The sequence below is a fragment of the Puntigrus tetrazona genome, unplaced genomic scaffold (assembly GCF_018831695.1).
Source record: "Puntigrus tetrazona isolate hp1 unplaced genomic scaffold, ASM1883169v1 S000000513, whole genome shotgun sequence".
Classification (NCBI taxonomy): Eukaryota; Metazoa; Chordata; class Actinopteri; order Cypriniformes; family Cyprinidae; genus Puntigrus; species Puntigrus tetrazona.
In genome coordinates this window covers 1,172,743-1,193,732 of record NW_025048150.1, presented here as the reverse complement: position 1 = coordinate 1,193,732, position 20,990 = coordinate 1,172,743, and the positions used below count along the sequence as shown (strand labels likewise).

The 20,990-nt window shown below is 38.1% G+C and overlaps 1 protein-coding gene across 1 annotated transcript; it reads left to right on the top strand.

Moving 5' to 3' along the window:
• Positions 1–572: 572 nt before the first annotated feature.
• On the top strand, positions 573–14,160 carry helz2a (helicase with zinc finger 2a). The gene is made up of 21 exons (XM_043232134.1): positions 573–755; positions 1,547–2,151; positions 2,235–2,418; positions 2,612–2,722; positions 3,214–3,334; positions 3,457–3,841; positions 3,935–4,576; positions 5,112–5,901; positions 6,016–6,091; positions 6,203–9,635; positions 9,731–9,819; positions 9,966–10,109; positions 10,195–10,335; positions 10,556–10,700; positions 10,800–10,916; positions 11,022–11,214; positions 11,518–11,652; positions 11,796–12,005; positions 12,674–12,827; positions 13,074–13,241; positions 13,551–14,160. Exons 2-21 carry the CDS (start codon positions 1,565–1,567, stop codon positions 13,670–13,672), a joined length of 7,947 nt encoding a protein of 2,648 aa, XP_043088069.1. The 5' UTR covers positions 573–755; positions 1,547–1,564; the 3' UTR covers positions 13,673–14,160.
• The last annotated feature ends 6,830 nt before the right edge of the window (positions 14,161–20,990 follow it).

Genomic DNA, 20,990 nt, shown 5'->3' with positions numbered 1-20,990 from the left:
ATACTGTGGCACCCAAAGGGAGAGGTCATGTGGTATAGATGAATAAATATTAACCCTTTAAAAACACATGATGTCAGTCTTCAAGGTACCATTAAAGCAGGTTCATTTGTTTGTAATCACTTCAGTCATTTATATTTAACACAGATAAAATCATGTGCCATAAACTGCAGTCTTACAACTCAATTTTTGAATTAAAAAAATGGTTGAAAGGGTTAATAGTAAGTATAATAGTAAAAAAAGTCTCTGAGTATCCTTTTAAAAAGTCTAATAAGAACTTGTTGCTTGTCAGTTTGTAGAAAAAGGGCAGGCTTAAACGAACAGCTCACTCACCAATGACTTCCATAGTAGGAAAAAAAAATACTATGGAAGTCAATGGTGACACAAAACAGGCTGGTTACAAACTTTCTTCAAAATATCTTCCTTTGAGTTTGGCAGAACAAAGACATTCATACAGATTTGGAACTACTTGAAGGTGAGTAAATAATGACAGATTTTAATTTTTTGGGTGTACTGTTCCTTTAAGCTCTGTCTCTTCTGTTTTCATGAGAATTGAAACTGAAAGCTAAAGCTGTGTTTCCACTGTTCAGCACTGCGCTGGAAAAAGAAAGTTATTTTCTAGCAAGGGAATGACTTATCCAGCATCCGTCTCTATAAATTGTTTAAAAACCTCTGGATGCACATGACACTGAAACACAGTGTTACAGGAAGATCGTGACATGTCAGAAAACCACTGGGCTGGGAAGTAAAATATGAAGGTAAGATGAAGCTATGCATTACTAATTCATGTTGCCAGATTCATTTGTGTACAGTATATTATTTACTGCAAAGCTATTTTTCTATTACTGTTTTCTGTAGAATTAAAAAGCTTGTAGTTTCAGTCACTATTTACTTTAAATAGCCCTGTAAACTTAACCGATGCAGGCTGAGCTGGAAAGACTTGTTTTATTTTTTCGTCACGACATGACAGCATCAGATAGAGAACTTAACTTACTTACTTAACTGACATCTTTACAGGTTTTGCATATTATTATCATTATTTACTATATAGTTATGCGATGCATTTCTGGTCCAAATTGAAGTTTTTTCTTTCTTAGAGTTTACAAATGTGTACATTTCTGCCATTATTGTTCTTTTCAATAACTCTGAACGTGGTAACAAGGGAACTAAGGAGTTATTATTATTATTAAGTCTCTTTCCGGTTTGCGGGGCAGTCACATGATGAACGAATGACTCAAAAACCAGAAGACTCAAAACATTTCCAGTAGAGAATCATGCGTGACTGAACTAATTACTCCAAAAGTCCTTTTATTGTCATAACAGCACAGTAAAAGTTGTTGTGGCAGGCTAATCATTTTAAATTTTCAATGTTCAATTTACTATTTATTAAAAAAAAAAAAAAAAAAAAACTTGAATTACTGTATATAAAGATGTAAAGGCTGAAAATGTTAACTGATCAAAATTAAAATGCATAATTATGATAACATTTTTTTATATATAATGGACGTTGTGAAATAATATTCTAATTGCAAATGATTTCTTTTCACAGGACTGAATCATCTAAATCATGGCTCTTGCAGGAAATCCTGATTCTAACGTTCTTCAAACGTTAAAAGAGCGGTTCAGCCTGTGTGTCCGATGTAATAAATGCTGTGAAAAACAGAATGAGATTTCATACTCACTTAATCAGGTCATCCATGACTGCCCCGAAGACATCTTGCTGATCAGGCGGAAACGTAAAAATTCAGCGTGGAGGCCTGTAGCCCCTCGGCCAGGTCGTCCCAGACCTCAAAGATATGCTGTTTGTTGGTACTACACTAAAGAAACTGGATGCATACAGCATGGAAATAGATGTACCTTTGCTAGATGCTCAGAGGAAGCCGCTTTGTGGAACGTCATGAAGCACGAAAATCTGACAATTCCTCAGATTATAAATATGACAAAGCAAAATCCAAGGGAACCGCAGTCAAAGTCTCAAAGGAAAAGAAGACGGTTTGCCTGCACATTATGTCAAGCCCAGTTCCCGAAAGCTGAAAAACTGATGAACCACTGCTTCACTGTGAAGCACCGGAGACAGATCTTTGAAGATACCTCTCAGACTTGGAAGTATCGTGATCCGCCGCCAGCGTACAAGGACCTGAAATTGTGTGAAAGGTATATATATGAAGTGTGACTTGCCATTAGATGTTTGCTTGTGTCCGTTAAGATAAAGCAGCCTATAAAACGTTCTCCCATAGATCCCTGATATGTGAGTACGGTGATAACTGCATGAAGGCACACAGTCAACAGGAACTTCATGAATGGGAAAAACGAATCAAGGCATCGAGAAAAAGAGCCAGGGATGCAGCCAAGATGGGTCTCCTGTCCTATCAGGACAAGCTTTTGGAGGAATACAGATACAGCAATGACAAAAAAATGATTGTAAGTATCCCAAATGTTGACAGATGTACCTCTGATCTGATCTTTTTTGCACTGCTACCTACATTTAATTTGGCCCTTTCTATATATGTTTTTTTCATTCTGTATTTACTACCAAAGTTTGAATACAATTGTGGCTTTTTACAATAGCTTTTTAACCTTGTCATAAATATTGATTAAATCAATACTCCTGCAGGTCAGTGACACCATCCCTGATGTTTCTATCCGCTGTGACCCAAATACAGACAGTGTGTATGTAAGGAAAAAGGGAATACAGTGTATGTGGAAGTTTACCATTATTTCTAAGGTTTGTACATCAATATGTACGCAAACATTTGTCTTAAATTTCCAAAAATCGTAAAACTAGTTACTGATAAACCAAACATGCTCTCAGTTTAAACAACAAACGTAATTTACTCTTAAGTCCCTTTTAACCATTTTTTATTAACAAGTGTATATGGTACAATAAATAAACACTCTCAGAAATAAAGGTACAAAAGCTGTCACCGGAGGGGTACCTTTCCAAAAGGTACATGTTTGTACCTAAAGGGTCCATTTTGGTACCTTAAATGTACGTGTTAGTACTTTTAGAAAAGTGTACCTTTTGAAAAGGTACCACCCCAGTGACAGCTGTTGTAAATTTATTTCTAGGAGTGTATAAAACATAATGCATTTTTAAGGTCTGTAATCTGCCAAGCACCTATGTAACATTTTTAGTCGGCTGTAAGTGTGGGTCAGTAGTGTGGCCTCTGCAAATGACACTAATCTGCGCCTCTGAACTGACTTAAATCCCTCCAGGAACCTCTAGAAGTTATTGCTTTACTCAGACAGGAACTAGGGGCGACATTCAGCCTCAGCAAAGATCCCAATGAGGAACAGACATATTCCACTAGTGCTCAGTTTAAAAAGAATCAAACAGGTGAAGATTGACTGTTTCTTACAAAAGCCTTAAAGAAGCTTTTTACTAATGCTTATTAATTGTTACTGCCAACTGCCAAGCACAGAAATTACTTTCACCTAAATTATGATTTGTTTCTGCAGAGTATGAAATCACGGTATACTTCAAATCTGACCATCCAGGCTTGTATGAGCAGTGGGTAGTGTTTGACTTCAACACGAGACCCGTACTACGACAAAAAATCAAAGTCAGAGTTAGAGAGGATGAGTGTAAGGGAACATCAGTCCCGACCCGAGCCCCTGAGGTTCTACTAGAAAAACAAGAGAATCTTGAGGCCTGGAATGAGGAATGCCTTGAAATCATTGCTTTTGTTGAAAGAGAAGAAGAGGCAGAAAGAAAGCTGATAAACAGATACAAGCTGATCTTGACAGAGGAGATGAACGGTGTGATTGACCGTGACAATTACAAACACAGCATGCACAATTTTTTATATCAGGAGGAAAAGGTCGAAGGTGAACTGCTATCCAGGTATATACATAAATATATTTCATAGGTGTGAATCCAATACTTGACAATTGATAACAATTCTAATGTTCTCTCCCTATCTCAAAATGTTTCCAGGCTGAATCTACGAGGGACTGCTCAGTTGCAAAATTGCTTGTCTGATGACAGGTTTGGATTGAAATGTGCTTATCCCGGGACACTTCTTGCTGCCGTGCCTCTGCCTCACACACTCACTCCTGATGCTCCTCAAGGCTTCATCCTGAAAAGACATGCTATCAGATCTCTTGTTCGTTTTGTGAAAAACGATGAATATCTTGGACCCATTTATGAGGCTGAATTCCTGAAAGACGCTGCCACAGAGAAACAAGTACTTTTGCAGCTCTCCAGGCAATGCTGCACTGATATGAACCTGCAGAATGGAGAACGCTGTGAGATGGAAGTCCAGTTCCAGCTAAACCGTCTCTGGTTCTGTGAGATGCACAAGGCCATTGATGATCTCCCCAACTTAGACAAAGTCATGCCTGATCTCAAAAACAGCAAGTTCTGCATTTCTTCCCAGTCAGATACAGGAGAGTTAAATGAGAAGCAGCAAGCAGCAATGAACTTTGTTCTGAGTGTAACAGACAACGGAAGCAGCATCCCACCTTTGTTGATTTACGGACCTTTTGGAACAGGGAAAACCCGAACCCTTGCAAAGATGACCCAGGCTCTTGTGCAGCAACCACAGAACAAAATCCTGATTTGCACACACACAAACAGGTAAGGAATCACAACTATACCTTATAAAAACACACATCCCCCTTAGTTACTTTTGCTACATAGTCTCAGCATTCAAATTGTGTCATTTTTAAAGAATTTTTAAAATTGTATTCCTCAAGCTCAAACAGTAGAGCAAGGTGCAAGCAATGGCCATGTCATGCAAAAGTTTTGCTTAAATTTGGATAAATGCACTCAAACTAAACAGCTCATAAAAAGGACAGGGACGTAGATGGTTTTTATAAGTTAGAATGTAAAATTATGGTAATATCACGTGAACATTCACATGAAATTGTGAGGGGAGACGTGCAAGGCTATACATTCTGGTCAGTTTTTACAATCACAACAATAAAATATCTTGGGGATAATTGGCACGCTCAGCACCCCTAATTCCTGCAGCAATGACCCAGGCAATGCATAAACTGATAAAAGGAATACCTTGAAGGCAGCCTCATTTTGGAACGAATGTGTCTGCAAATTTTGTTGTTTAATACAGTCATTGTAAACTACAGTTATTTCTCTTTTTTTCTTGATACAGTTCTGCTGATCTTTACGTGAAAGGTCATTTTCATGAATATGCAACTGTTCATCATGAAGCCAAACCTCTGAGAATCAAGGCAAAGGAAAGCAATCCCAGATCCACTGATCCCATCACCCTAAAGTACTGCCATTTTTCCAGAGATGACAGTCAGTTTGAGTTTCCTGATAAAGCGGTTTTAGATTCCACAAGAATCATCATAACAACAACTGCTTTGGCTCGTTTTTTCCATGACATGAAGCTCCCTGAAAACTACTTCAGCCACATTCTGATTGATGAAGCTTCTCAGATGCTGGAGTGTGAGGCTCTTATGGCACTGGGCTTAGCAGATAAAAATACACGTGTGGTTTTAGCAGGAGATCACATGCAGATGGGACCAAGGCTCTTCTCTGTGAGACAAGACAAATGTTCAGAACATACCCTCCTCAATCGCCTCTTCTATTACTACCAAGCTGAAAACAGTGACGGCTCCAAACAAAGCCGAATTATTTTCCGTGAAAACTACCGTTCCACAAAGGACATTGTGGATTTTGTTTCAAAACAGTTTTATGTGGGAAAGAGTGATGTGATCAAGGCTAGTGGAGGTGTGCCTCCTCATCCACACCAGCATGCCTTGCAGTTCCATTATGTAAGAGGAGAATGCTGTTTGGACCCAACAAGCATGTCCTGGTTCAATGCGGAACAAATTCAAAGTGTTGTTGACATTGTTCAAGGAATAATGGAGAAATGGCCCCAAGAGTGGGGTGATAAAAATCCAGAATCAGTCTGTGTCCTTTCTCAAGGAAGACAGGTATCAGACCTATTTCTAGTTGTCAATTTATATTATGCTTTTATTAATGGCATTGTGCTATTACATCACATTCAAGTGTTCTTATACTAGATGCTATTTCCTCTGTTGTTTCAGGTGTTGGAAATCAGACAAAGACTGCGTCAGCTTAGACTGCCCCGTTTCACTGTGGAGAATGCAGAAAATGTGCAAGGTAAAGATGATTCATTATTCAAATGTTACTATGCATCATGATTATGTTCAAATGCACTAGTATAGATGCATGTAATTTAGAGATCATACTGCCTTTCCCATATTTTTTCAGGAAAACAGTTCAGAGTAATAGTGATTTCCACGGTGCACACCAAGGACAGCTTACTGGAGGCAGACCGGACCTGTCTTGAATTTTTTAATGACATGCGAGTGCTGAACACCGTTATGACAAGAGCCCAATCCCAAATATTTGTTGTTGGAGATGCAGCGGCACTTTGTTGCCAACAGTTTGGTATGTGCTGGAGACTATGGAGATCATACATAGAGGATTGCATCAACAAGGGAAGCGCCCATAACTTTACCCTGGATTTTCTAAAACAAGATCTCCTTGAGATATCTGAGCTCTGCAGAAGTGAAGATGAAGAGAGCAGCGATAGTGAATCAACTACATCTGAAATACCAGACATAGAAGACCCAATACTTCAAGAGCTTCTTGATGAGACCAAAGACATCAACGTTCCATTGACAGAGGAAGGCTTGTTTCCAGTTTTTCACCATGAACAATTTGTCAGTAGTGTTAAAAACCAAATTAAAGAAGTAGATGAAGAGCAATTGTTGACTAACTCTTTAACACATAAACGCTGTGAGCTAGTCATAGAGAGTTTTTATCAAGCTTATGCTAGACCACTTGGTGAGCCCTCTCTGAGAATTAATATCAAGGGTAGAAATAATATTGGACAGGCGTTTCCAGGAGACAAGGTAACAGTCAAGATCCTGAATGAGAAAGTAGATCCTCCTATGGGAAAAGTAATTCATGTCCTTGAAAGTGCGGATGATGTCAAAAATTTTGTCTGCACCATTGAAAGATACGACAATCAAGTGATGACACCTATCAACAAATGCATTGCCAAAATCTACACACCATTTTCAAAGGACAAACCAGACCACATTGCTGTAAGAAATCCAGAGAACCACAAAATAAAGCGCTTTATCAAAATAAATGAAGAAGTACGTGGAAAATATCTCTTCATTGTCAAAGTGCTTAGGTGGAAGAAGTTTTCCCGATATCCTTTGGGGACAGTTGTGGAAGTGTTTCCCAAAATAACAACTTTAGATAACGGACTAAATATACTCAACATAGAGTATCAGTTGAGGAGAACACTATCTTCTTCATTGAGAAGTCAGATGCAAGCCCTTCAAGGTCTCAATTTATTTGATAAGGGACGAAGAGATTTCCGCATGCTCCCAACATTCACCATTGATCCTGCAGATTCACAAGACCTTGATGACGCAATCAGTGTACGGGATTTAGGTGAGTGCTATGAAATAGGAGTTCACATTTCTGATGTTGCCAGCTTTGTGGCTAAAGACAGTGAACTGGACAAATATGCAAGACAGCTGTGTACGACATTCTATCCCAGTGGGAAGGAGCCTATACACATGTTCCCTAAAGAACTGAGTACCAATTTCTTCAGTTTAATCCCTAACCAAGACAGACGAGCAATCTCCTTGATAATTCAAGTAGACACTAAGACACACTGCATAAAGGACAGATCATTTTGGAAGTCTGTCATTTGCTCCAAGAGGAAATTTTCATATGATGAAGCCGAGGATATCATTGAAAGTCACCAGAATTATGACCAGCTTGAAATCTGCCTTGTGAAAGCATGGACCTTTGCTGAGGTCCACAGGAGATTGAGGAAACAGGAAGACTGGTGCTACAAACAGCTAGATGAGGACGTTACTCTCGGAAGAAGGCAATCTCACCTGATGGTGGAAGAGTTGATGATCATGTTTAACCATACGGTGGCTGAACGTCTTCTGTTTGATGAAACAACAAGGAGCATAACTCCACTGAGATGCCAGGACAGGCCAAACGATGAAAAGCTCACTGACCTTTTTGAGAAAAATGCCTCCTTGGTTCCACTTTCTGTTCACTTCTCAAGTCAAGTTCATAAGTGTTTGATCCACCGCAGAGCAATGCCAAACCCTCGGGCTCACATTCCTGATTCTGAAACCTTCCCCATATTAAAATCAGTTTTAAAGTGCTTAAAGACAGCAGCGGAGCAAGAAAATATCTACAAAATAATTGACTTTATTGCAGCTGATCAGATTCACCCCAAACTTCTCCCTTTTGCTACTGCATTTAGGAGACTTTTTCACAAATCATGTGTTCTACGCTCAAACTCGACACATCTCTCAAGAATTGGCCACTATGATTTAGATCTTGACAGCTATACATGGGCCTCATCTCCAATCCGCCGATATATAGATGTCATTGTGCAGCGCCTTCTTCATTCTGTAAATGACCACACAAAAGTGAAGTACACAGCTCATGACATCGACCTGTGTTGTATGGAATTTTCCAGAAAAAACGACCAACAGTCTGCATATGAGAGGAAATCTAATGCTCTACGTTTTGCATTACAACTGTCAACCCAAAGTGAAAGGAAGGTGGCATACATTGTGGAAATCAGTCCATCAGGGACAAACTTCAGATTATCCTTCCCACTTAACAGAACCTCAATACCAGAAGACTTAGACATCATGTACAGGGATCTTCAGTTGGCTGATCAACCACAGTTTGATGAAACCAACAACTGCTTTATCTTGAAATGGGTGCGAAGGATATATTCATTCTCCAATCCTCACATCATTGCTGAAGTGAAACAACAAACTTCAAACTCAGTCATGGCCTATGTCTCTGCAAAGACCTGGAAAGGCCTAGCGGCTGCTCTAAGAGAGGAAAATTGGGACACAATGTTTCCCCTGATTGAGGAGCTTGACGTCAGCTCAAGAATCAATTCAAGACAATTCCAGCAAGGACTAAGAAATTCTACAAGTTCAGAAAAATCTGATCCCATGTACGCTGAGCATTATGCTGAACTGTGGATGAGAATAAAGCCAGGCGAGGCAGTCGAAGTTCAGCTAGGTACAGCCATGGCTCGAGGACTAATGACACCAGCAATTCAGCTGTTTGTTGTTCATCCAAAATTTGAGATTTGTTTGGAGCATGTGAGAGATCCAATCAAGTGTTTTTCAAAATATGCACTCCACTCATCGAGGAATTCATATAAGACATACATGGATTATCAGGCAATATGGAAACCCATGTGTGAAATGGAGTCAGCCTCCAATGCTGTGGATGAAAATGAAAGTATTCTTATTGAAGATGCAACCCTTAAATGGGAAAGCTCTCGTGAAAAGAAGCTTCAAGGTTTTTTTCTCCTTCCACTTGACAAAAAATCTCAGTGGTCCATCGAATGTGACCTCAAGAACAGTTTCCTCTGCATTCGAACTAGGATTCACCAGAGTAGTCCCTTTCTGGAAAACTCTCAGTGCACAGCTCTCATGGATATTCCCTATATCACTTGGGTGGCCCATGGCATAATTACAAATGTCGAGGAAAAAGAATCCAAACAACAGAAGAATTTGCAAATTGATTTTCAAATTAACCACATGCCTGTAAAAAGAATTCCAGAAGCGATATTTTGTGAGAGGACGAGATTTACTCTGGAGCTGATTCCAAAGCTTCTGCCAGATGTGTAAGACTACAAAATATAGATACTCTAGCACACTAAATGTACACTGTAAATATGTATCCTTAACTAATTATGAGTTTGTTTTATTTATTTTGCAGGCGCAAAGAAAATGCAATAAGTAGTCTCACCAAAGCTAACCCACTTGTACAAACCGTAGCCATTGGTGGAAGAATCAGCTCTGAAAGAGGTACTAAACACTGACTGCCTCTTTATAACACTTTGCATATCTGTATTTCAGACTCTACTTTTAGAAGTAATGATTTCCTAGTCATGTTTTTCAAAATTATCTCTTGAAATATAGTTTAACTAAATCTACACTAAATCTCCTCAAAGGACCAAAAATTCCGAAGCAGATGTCAGCCAGGTTTGAGATTGACAACTATCTTCCTTCTGGGTTTTCCAAACTGAACAACAGTCAGTGCAAAGCTATAAGAGAGGCACTGACCAACAAGTTCACTCTTATCCAAGGCCCACCAGGTCAGACATATTTTCAGAGTTTTTCTGTTTTCAGTAAGACCATTGTGCTTGATTTTCATTCCTTTCGTTATACACATTTTCACAGGCACAGGAAAAACTGTTGTTGGTGTCCATATTGTATACTGGTTCTTCAAGAACATTCAAAAATGTCCTGCCTCCAATTTGCAGAAGAAGAGAGCTGTTCTTTATTGTGGGCCTTCAAATAAATCAGTTGATGTTGTAGCAGGTAAATTAGCTTTTTTTAGAAAACAAGTTAAAATGCCTTATACAAAGTATTGCATAATTAGTAAGAATGTGGTAGAATCTAGTATGCTATTCCATATAGCCAGTGATTACCTTCAGTATGACATTTAGTTATGTGCCACTAGTAAAGCAGTGGTTACACAATTCAGATTTAAATAGCATCTTATTATCAGCATTACTGAACTTTGACAAATGTGTTGCAGGTCATCTCCTAAAACTTCAAAATCAACTTAAACCTCTCAGAGTCTACAGTAATCAGATGGAGATGTTGGAATTTCCGTACCCAGGCTGCAATCTGAAGCTGTCACGCAATTCAAAAAGAGGCGAAAAACCCAACACAGAGCTTAGGTATTTGCCAAATACTGTCCATCTGAGAGAACAATACAAATGTAGCGTGTGTATTATATACATTTTACTAACAGATGCGTGTTGCTGTCATTTTATTAGCTCCATTGCACTTCACCACCTGATTCGAAAAGATGGCAACCCATTCTCCACGCAAATACTTGCTTTTGATATGAAAATTAGAAGAGGAGATGAACTCACTAATGAAGAAAGGAAATGGTAAGTACATATCACATGGTTATATTCTATTGTCATTGATCATTTATGAATAAGAATTTAAAGTTCACAAAAGTTGCAAAACTAATTTTTGTTGTTGTTTTAAAGCTACAAAGACGCACTCCAAAAGGCTAAAAATCATGAATTACTGCGGCATGACGTCATCTTGTGCACGTGCACAGCAGCTTCACACCCTGCCTTAGCTAAAGTCCTCGACTTCAAACAGATCATCATTGATGAGTGTGCCATGGCAACCGAACCTGAAGCCTTTATTCCACTAGTGGCTCATAAGCCTGAGCAGGTACGACTCCAAAACAATTTTTGGTTTCAGACAAACACTTAAATCTGGACATTAGCAGCATGGATTTTTTAACACATTTTACATTTTATGAACTCTGCAATTGGCTTTAAAAAAAAAAGCAGGTGGATTTTTATCATTATAGATTGGTTGCCAATACACTTTCAACACACATTTAGGTTCAAGCAACATATAAAAGTGAATTTTGCATAATAGGTGTCCAATAACATTCACATCAACAAACTGAAAGTGTTGTATTGAATTTAAAATTGCATTAATGCTTATCCTACTAATGTCATGTTCCAGATTGTTCTTCTGGGAGACCACATGCAGCTGCAGCCTGTAGTCCACTGTGATGTGGTGGAACGGTTGGGAATGAGTAAATCTCTTTTTGAACGTTACATGGAGAAAGCACTCATGCTTGACACTCAGTACAGAATGGTAATAAATTATCACAATACAGCTATACTACTTTATTTGCATCTATGTAGTGCTTTTTACTGTTCTTTAGATACCAAACAAATAAAACAGCAGTTCTGTTTCTATGTTTTCAATTTCTCAGTTAAGTCTCTTGTCTCTTACAGCAAGAAGACATTTGTGAATTTCCATCTAAGGAGTTCTATGAAGGAATGTTAAAAACTGGAATATTACCCAAACCAAGTCTCTTCCTTACCGAAACAAGGCAAACATGCATAGTTTTTGGTCATGTTGACGGAAAGGAGAAAAGTCTGGTGGTCCGGACTGAACGAGGGAATGAAAATTCAAAGGCAAATTTGGAGGAGGCAAATGAAGTGGTAAGAGCCCTTTAGTAAATGAATAAAGTGTATTTTGGGGCTATAGTGTTCGAATGAAGTGTATATCCTATAATGTTAATCATAAAACCCATACACACCTAGCATATCATTCCAATTTTTAATTAAAGGATGCCTCCATTGTCTATCTACATCCAGAGGTTTGGTAAGTCCCGAGTATGCACTGTGATGATCACTAATGTAGATATTTCACATACTGCTGCTACTACTCTTGTCTCTCACTCCATGGTTTCTAAATGTTTATTAGCAAAACGAGCTAAAAAAAAGAGAAGCTAATTGTCGCCATCTTGCGCTTCAAAACGCACACGGACTACAGAATTTTAACTTGACACACCAACAGGTTCATCTTTAACACAAACACCGACTAATGATACAACTACGGTTGATATTACTAAACATTGATATTAATAAACTTACAAATGTTGGCGGTTGAAAGTTTCCTAGGCAACGTAAGACTCCTCCCATTGGCGCGCTCTCTTTCGTAATATTCACATTTTTATACGTTTTTGTCATGAAAGGGGATTGTTGGAGATATTTGTATAATAAAAAACACCGTTTAATATAAGACATGTGAATTAATTGTTCGTTGAATTAATCGAAAGTAAGTTGAATCACGTGACGACTGTAATATTATTATTTACTTCCTACAGCTGAGGATCGCCATTCTTTTGACTGAGGCTGGGATAAACACAAAGGACATTGCCATTCTCACACCATATAATGCTCAAGTGGCGAGTATTAATGAGCTGCTGTTTGAGAGGGGTGTACGTGATATCACTGTCAACACCATCATGAGGAGTCAAGGTAATAATAGCATTTTTACACGTGCTTTTTCACATCTGCGAGTCTGCTAATGGAGCGAACATCATTAAGCATTACCTTTACCCGACAGTACATTAAAACTACTATTTAGCTCTCTTAGAAGTGTAAATGGAAAAATAAACTTTGTCTGGTTTTATGTTTTAAGACAAACTAAAGACATTTCAGGCATCTGTACATAAGTTAAATGCCTTGACGTGTCAATAAAGCTTGTTATTTCTTTGTCCACAGGAAGCGAGTGGAAATATGTCATCATGTCAACTGTGCGCTCTTGTCCAGAATCTGAAATAGAGCATCAGCCGAACAAATCCTGGATAATTAAACAACTCGGGTTCATCATGGACCCGCACCAAGTTAACGTGGGCATCACCAGGGCTCAGGAAGGCCTGTGCATCATTGGTTAGTTACACTGACTAGTACTAGACTAGTAAAAAATGTGTTTCGTTTTTTTGTTTAAATGACACCCATATTTAATTCTTGTTCTTAAGCATGAATATTATTCAGTCCTATATGGTTATAAACATTTAAAATGAAATGCAATTTATTTTGTACCTTTTTTGTGTGTCTACAGTACAGTTTATTTTAATAGCGTCAGGTTTAATAATGTAAAGGTCATTATAATAAATTTTACATTGTGTATTTTATCATTATTACTAGTTTTATATTTAATGCTTGTATTGCAGAGCCCTAATTCTGCTATTTTCACAGGTAATGAGAACTTGCTGCGCTGCAGTGTTTTGTGGAGAAGACTTCTGGATCATTATCAGGATAAAGGATGCTTGGTGAATCCTGCCCGGAACATCCTGGTTAAAAAACCCCCTAGAAGATGAGGTGCTTCGTGCGGTTTTACATTTGTAGCCGCGTGTGCTTTGTAGCTGTGTATTAAATGCGCAAGTTTTGAGAAAAAAAAAATTCTTTACAAATCTTAATCTTGTGTTTATATAAATATGTGGCATTTTATTCACCTCAATCTTCAAATCAGTTTTTACAACAGCGCCACTACTGCAATGTGGATGTTTGACCACTTTGAGGTGCTCTAATAGCATATAAAGCACATACTAAGGTGAATCGCAATTAGTAACTGTGTATATGCCTTTTTAGATGTTTTTAAATTATTTGAATTCAATTGTATTCATATTGTTTCCTGTTGAGTTAATGATTGTACTGCAATAATGATTTGTTTACAGGTATGGACATGTCTGTAAATGTAACACATTTCATAATTTATATTTGACATCATTTGCACAACAGTTGATACAGGAGCTGCAGAATGTATTTGGACAATAAAAGTGTGATCGATTAGATCTGTAATCGCTAATGTCACTGTTCGACTCTCAATATGTTTGAATCAGGCGGTCATTTAAAAACGACCATAAAGAATCACAAAAAAAACTAACATCGTCCACAAACTTACCTTCAACTCTACATCCAGCATTTCAAACTTCCAGTGAATGCTTTGCTCGTGATCGCGTTTCATTTTGCTTTAATGCTTTGTATCTAACTTAAAGACATTCAAACTCTTTTTAAAAGTGTGAAATTAGCGTCTGCATGCTCTTCGGGGCTATATTTTGATATGTAAGAACACACACACAAGAGGGGAGACAGACGCCAGGCTGGTTTGGAAAAGACTCTGAAGAGAGCTGCGGTTTTGCGGGAGTGTGACGAGACATGGCAAGAAGAAAGAGAGAAACCACTGATGAGAGTGGATAAATGGAGAAAAGACATTACTTGAGAAGCATAATTGTGCAAAATATGAAGATTTGTTTTGAGGGAACATCTTGGAATTGCATGTGCATTGCATATACGGCGTACGTGGGAGTAAAAATGTGAAAAAAAGACTTAATATATTGTAATAATCGACTGTAAAGCAAATGCATCTTGTTTGAAGGATATTTTTACTTTAAAACAATACAAAAGTGATTATGAGAATGATTTTCTTGTAATGCATTGCATGAAATATATGCATCAAGAAGCTGAGAGTATGCGCTTGTGTGCTGCATGAGTGTAATGCATGTCTTGTTTGGAATTGCATGTGTGTGTGTGTGTGTGTGTGTGTGTGTGTGTGTGTGTCTCATTAGGCTGTGAGAGGCTGGAGCTGCAGCAGGCCGTCTACTCTCACCGCAGCCTTTGATGGGGTTCAATCAGCGCCACATGAGACGGGGAGAGATGAAGTGGAGAATGGAGGGAAAAAATGTGGGATGAAAAGTAGGAGCGATGTATAGGAAAGGGGGCGGAATCTCTCCAAGTCATGATGATGAAATTCAGGACGTTTCGGTCTCTTGCTTGCTCTGTTCACACTTTTTATGGTCCATTTCTTGATCATTACATTTATTATATCATTTATGTTTATTTTTTGGCAGATGTTTTCTTAACAAAGTCATTCGTGAGCAGTTCATGATATTAATAATAAACCCCAAACATTATTTTCTTACTTCGTCTTGTGCTTTGTCTTGTTTTCCATTGTAATTTTAAACTTTTTTTAAACAAGACAGAATAATGATATATATTTATTGTATAAAAATTAAGTGAGGTTTTTTTAAGTCTTGTTTTCTCTTTGAAATTAGGGCAAATACGGATTTTTTTCAAAAATGAACAAAAATTATTTTATTTTAATTCTTTTTTTGGCCGATAAAGTCAAGTCAATACATACATACATAGTCACACACACACAAACACATATATATATATATATATATATATATATATATATATATATATATATATATATATATATATATATATATATAGATAGATAGATACATAGATAGATATACAGATTCACAGTTTTTCACAAGAAAATGAATTTAATTAAGCTCAATTCGGTTCAACTTTTAAAGGTTTCAGTGCCATCAAATCAATAATATTACTGAATAGTAAACGTTTTTTAAACCTAAAGCAAACCAAAGGCATCTGTAACCATATCTATAGCATCTTGAGAAGCACGAACGATACAAATGCTCCATGTAAGCTCAATTAGAATGAGCTCTTAAAACAGCCTGATTTTAAAAAATGCTGGTTTCAGCATGTCACTACAGCACACGAGAGAGAGCAGGCCAAACGGTCACATCTTATTATTCAGAAGCTCTGTTTAGTAAATGTGATAATTATACGCTGCTGAAATCCGCTCGCACATCATCCTGCTATAATAAGTAGAATTTACCTGACTGCGTAGCTTCATTAAAGACAATTTATGACTAGGCGTCCTGTGTCGTGCGTGTTTTTGCGTGCATACGTACATGTGTGCGTCTCTTCGCTCCGGTCGCCGCCGTTGTACAGATGTGACCGCAGTGAACCGTGCTCCCCCGTTTCTTTCCACAACAAAGCCCAATTAAACAGCGCTGCCTCGCAGGCCTCGCAGTCGACCGCCAGCCGCACTTCCACAAACACGAAGAACAGTTTAAAACCAGAGCTGGAGCGAGGGGCCTCCGCTGATTCAAACCAGCCCCTCCGGTGCTGCCAAAACTGCCTGCCTTACTCTTTAAATTAGTCCCATATTATGTCTGATTGTTTAGGAAGCACTTACAAACTTACTAAATAGCAGTTAGCTCTAAAAATCTATCAAATAATTACAGGTCGCTGGAAGAATACTGTTTAGGCCTGCTGTGAGTGAACGGCTCTGTAAGAGAGGGAAACGTGGGTGTTTACATGGATGAATAAAGATAATGTGTGCGACTTCAATAACTCAAGTTGGATTTCTTTCTTTTTTTAGACCCCAGAGTGCTATTTGTTCATGCAGATATTGTTTCCACGACGTGTTTAAATAAAGTAGATGAAATGCCTTATATTTAATATATCGAATACTACAATCCACTAAGGCATTTCAGACTAAGGTCAGCGCATTCAGTGGATTGTGGGCTAGTTTTGTTTACAAGGAACATTAGCCATGTTTTGTTTCGTTTTTTCTACAAATACGACCAAAAACATTGTGATGGCCATTTCTGCAATTATCACAGATTTAAGTGAACTTCAAAACAGCCTGCAGGTGTTAGTTTAGACCAACAGAGGGCTCTGTTAGCGGCTTCTATCCTTTAGCTCACGCTAGCTTTAGCATTGAAATTTGCGCCAGAAGTCAAGAGTATCAGCAACGCCGTATTATTATCATCTTCAAGTAAGGAGCAAACATGTAAACTCACCAACACATCTACAATAAACCGTGTACGCATTTTTTTTTTTACATCGCGATCGTTCATTTCCATTCAGGTTAAAAAGCGCGCGCAGTTCTTGTACGTGTTTTTAAGCGTCTTAAAGCATAAGCCTTTTTGATCTAACGATAGAAATGATCTACTTGTGACAATTAAATGAGTCACGGTCAGGTACAGTATCAGTGGTCCAATAGATGGACGATTTCCAGATAGCCTAACATATTAAATATTCATATTCATATAAATATTCAGTGCTTTGATGCAAGCTGTATTGTTAAAAGCGCTATATAAATAAAAATGATTGATTGATTGATGAGCAAAGCCTGTCTGTTGTAAACTACAGACCCAATTTATGTAAAAAATTAGTTTAGAGAATTATGAATTGTTTCAGATTTCATAGCCATACGGTAATTTAATGTGTAATGTTGCAAAGTGATTTGGCTAATATGAGCTACCAAAAAAAGTTATCAGAAAATGTGATCGCTTGTTCATCTGATGTATTGAAACTGAACTTGAAGTTTAATCAACATAATTTAAAGTAGTATGGTGGAGTATGATATAGCATAGCTGATTGGCGTTTATAATGATGGGTGAAACTCGAACTGTCGTGGAATATTTAAATTTCGTAGATAATAACACTGGAAATTGCCGTGATGTATTAACCGCAGGACTAGAACGCCATGTGGTCGTAAGGCAGTAAGTGAGTGTTTGTTGTGTTGTTTCTGCTGAACGCTAAAGCAATGCTGAGATGCCCTGATGGAAACCCTGTAGCACAAATCCAGCCCTGAGTTTGGCTTGAGTGGTTAGCGTGGTATCGCTAGAGACGTTAAACTCCAGGCAGACGATAGAGGAGACAAGAAAAATACAGCAAGGGTTCCCCTGGTCGTGTGTAAAATACTGTGTGTAGTCCACATTTCTCTAAAAGAAAATACAGAAAGTTCGAGACAAAACCATTCTGAAGGCCTTGTGGTGGGAGTAACATGATTTATAAAAAAAAACGTCACTTTTTATTGGTGAAACACAGTCTGATTGAGTTTAAACATTTACAGTAACCACATGCGATAAAGAACAAGCGATAACTAATCTCTATGGTTACATTTTAGATTTACAACTAAATTCGTGCTAACCAGTGGTATACTGTAAGCCCCGTAAGATCACGTCATCAGTATTCTGGTCTGTTTTGCTGGAAAAGAAGACTTGGCTACAGGTTTTATATGTAGATATCTGCTTCGTGTTCGACTCGTCTACTTTAGAAATGAATTTTATTAATGGGTTTGATGCATGATGTCTACTTTTAAGGTTTCGAATAAAATTATGGAGAATAAAATGTAATTTTGGTAGTTTTTTGTCACAATTCAAACAACATGCTTGTTACGACTTGTACATATTAAAATGTATAAGATAGTAAAAAAAATGTTACACTGAATGATATTTTAGTGGGAAAATTTGGTAAATCAGGGAAAAATGTGTGGTATTTATTTTTGGCTCAGAAGAACAAAATTGCAATTTATGTAAATAGAAAACTGCTTTTTTTTTGTTGAGAAAAACCATGGTTTTATGGTTTCGTCTTTGACCCACATGTAATTCTTCTTATTTTTAAAAATCACTGCATTACTTTTATACCAAACTGCCTGTAAATACTTCACAACTGAAATAAAATGACACGGTATTTATTTTGTACTCCAGTAGAGATAATGGGACTTCACCGTGGTCATGACAGTTTTACACGGACTTTCACTCACGCTCTTTCTGTGTCCAGAAAATAAGAAATGACCATTATTATTTTTCTATTCCATGTTTTCTCTACTTTTTGGGATAAAATGTGCTTAAACGGTGTAATGAAATTGGGATAAAATGTATTTATTTTTACATGAACGGTTAACACTCTTCTTTATAGCTGAATCTAATGAAAATGTGTAGAAAATAAATATGAAATTTAATTTTTCATAAAATAGGATCATATTTTTCCTTCCGATGCTGCAGTGCATCCAGACCTTCTCTTTATTCTTAGCGTTGATTCAAAGTACAGTATCAGTATTTGTTTCAGTTAGCATGTAAATGCAACCATTTTTTTTTTTTTGTAAATCCTTGACAATATAAATAATCACATTACGGTAACAAGAATGCATATTCTTGCATTGTGGTTATGAAAATAGAAGTGATATATGCAGTAAAAATTATAGTAATGTCGTGGTAAATTTTCTTATAAATGAAAATAATTGTAATGAAAATGTAGACGATTCTAAGGAAGCGGTTTTAACTTTAAGAACGCAGACAACTGGAGACACATTTAACATATTGCTGCACAATTAATCAAATCGCAATTACAATAATGCATGCCGCAGTTACGTAATCGTACAAAAAGGCATTAATCGTACACTTATGTTATTCTGAGTGCTTAAGATGAGTCTTTTTCTTTCTACATGTTATCTTAAGGTTGTTTTAATTATCGTTTTAGCTTAATATAATACCATGCATATTATTTATTTATTCATTTATTTACATTATTTAAAGAAGAATCCAGTCCGATGAATAATTGACATGAGGCTTAGTGCTATAGAAAAGCAATAAAATCTTTTCAGTTTAAAAATGTATTTTATATGTTTATAAGGTACATCAAAATATGACGTGAAGCTGCTGGTTTAATAAACAGTGGTATAAAGGTCATCGCAATCGCAACTTACGATGTTTTTCAGCCCTGTTGGCTGTAATGCATCCCCATGCATCACCTGCATTATTGTGATTATTTATGAATTAACACGTGGCTTCGTGTTTATGACGGTTTTGGCTGGAAATAAGCATGCAACCTTTGAGAGGCAGACCGAGTCGTTGTTTTTTGCGCCTCGCAGGTGGAGGGAAGCGCAGAGGTGCCGCTCCAGTAGGGGGCGTCGTTCACCATGCTGGCCCGTGTAACGTGGCGTGGGTAGCTCGCGGTGGTTTTGGTCAGGCAGACTGGAGCCCTTGGGCGCTGGCATGCAGCTCAGCGTTCGGGAGGGGCCCCCTCAAAAACCATCTCCTCAGGGGCCACACCCACCGCGCTCGCTCTCTGTGGGGGGACGGCGCGATCCTTCAAGCCAGGCCTCCGGATTTAGAGCGGCTCCGAGACCGCTCGCCCCAGCCGGTGCGAGTCAAAGCAATCGGCTTTATTTTGGAGCCCAGACTGCGTGGCGTTCTCTCGCTCCGAGCGTCCGCATGCATGTCCTTCACATGCACATCTGGGAAAGTCTGTTTACAATCACTTCCTCCGCTCGAGTCTGGGACGGCAAGCCCAAACCGTCCTTGACCTAAACATCCAGTGTCAGTTTCTGACGGTGGTCTCGACATTTATAGCGCTCCTGAGACGGAACGGCCATACGGTGAGGAGGTGGAAAGAGCTGGAGACCCAGGCTTCGGTGTTTTCGCTGGGTTTTAGCTGCTGGGTGGTCCGAGCTCTCCTTGAGCGTCTGCTGTGGCTTTTCTGACCTGCCGTGTTTTGTTTTGGTGTTTAAAGGAAGGGCTCTCTTTAGGTAAAATGTGCTTATTTTTACACGGGCCGCTTTCTATATGGCCCGAACTTTTCCGTAAAATGAGGGCCTGGTTGGATTGTAAGCACATTTAATGATTTCCTTCCAAATTCTCGTTGATGCAAGGCATCCAGACCTTTTTTTCCCCCATTATTCTCTATGTTGATTCAGTTAAGTTATAAAATGCTATAAACTGGCTTATTATAACATAAACACTGAATTTCTTTCGGTAAAGAAGATACTGTCTATTTTTTGGATTGTAGAATTTTGAATGAACACGGAATAAAAAGCAATTGCATCATTTTATCTCGAAACTCTGACTTTGTTTGCGGCTTACGTCTCACGGTTCTGTTTTTTATGTTTCGTCGCTGATTAAGAAAAAACGTTAATTACCACTATATGTCTTAACATTCTCAGAATTGCGAGTTTGTGTCGTAAAATAGCTTTTTTTCTCAGAATTGCATGAAACAAAGTCATAAAAAGTCACTCAGTCTCACTTTTTG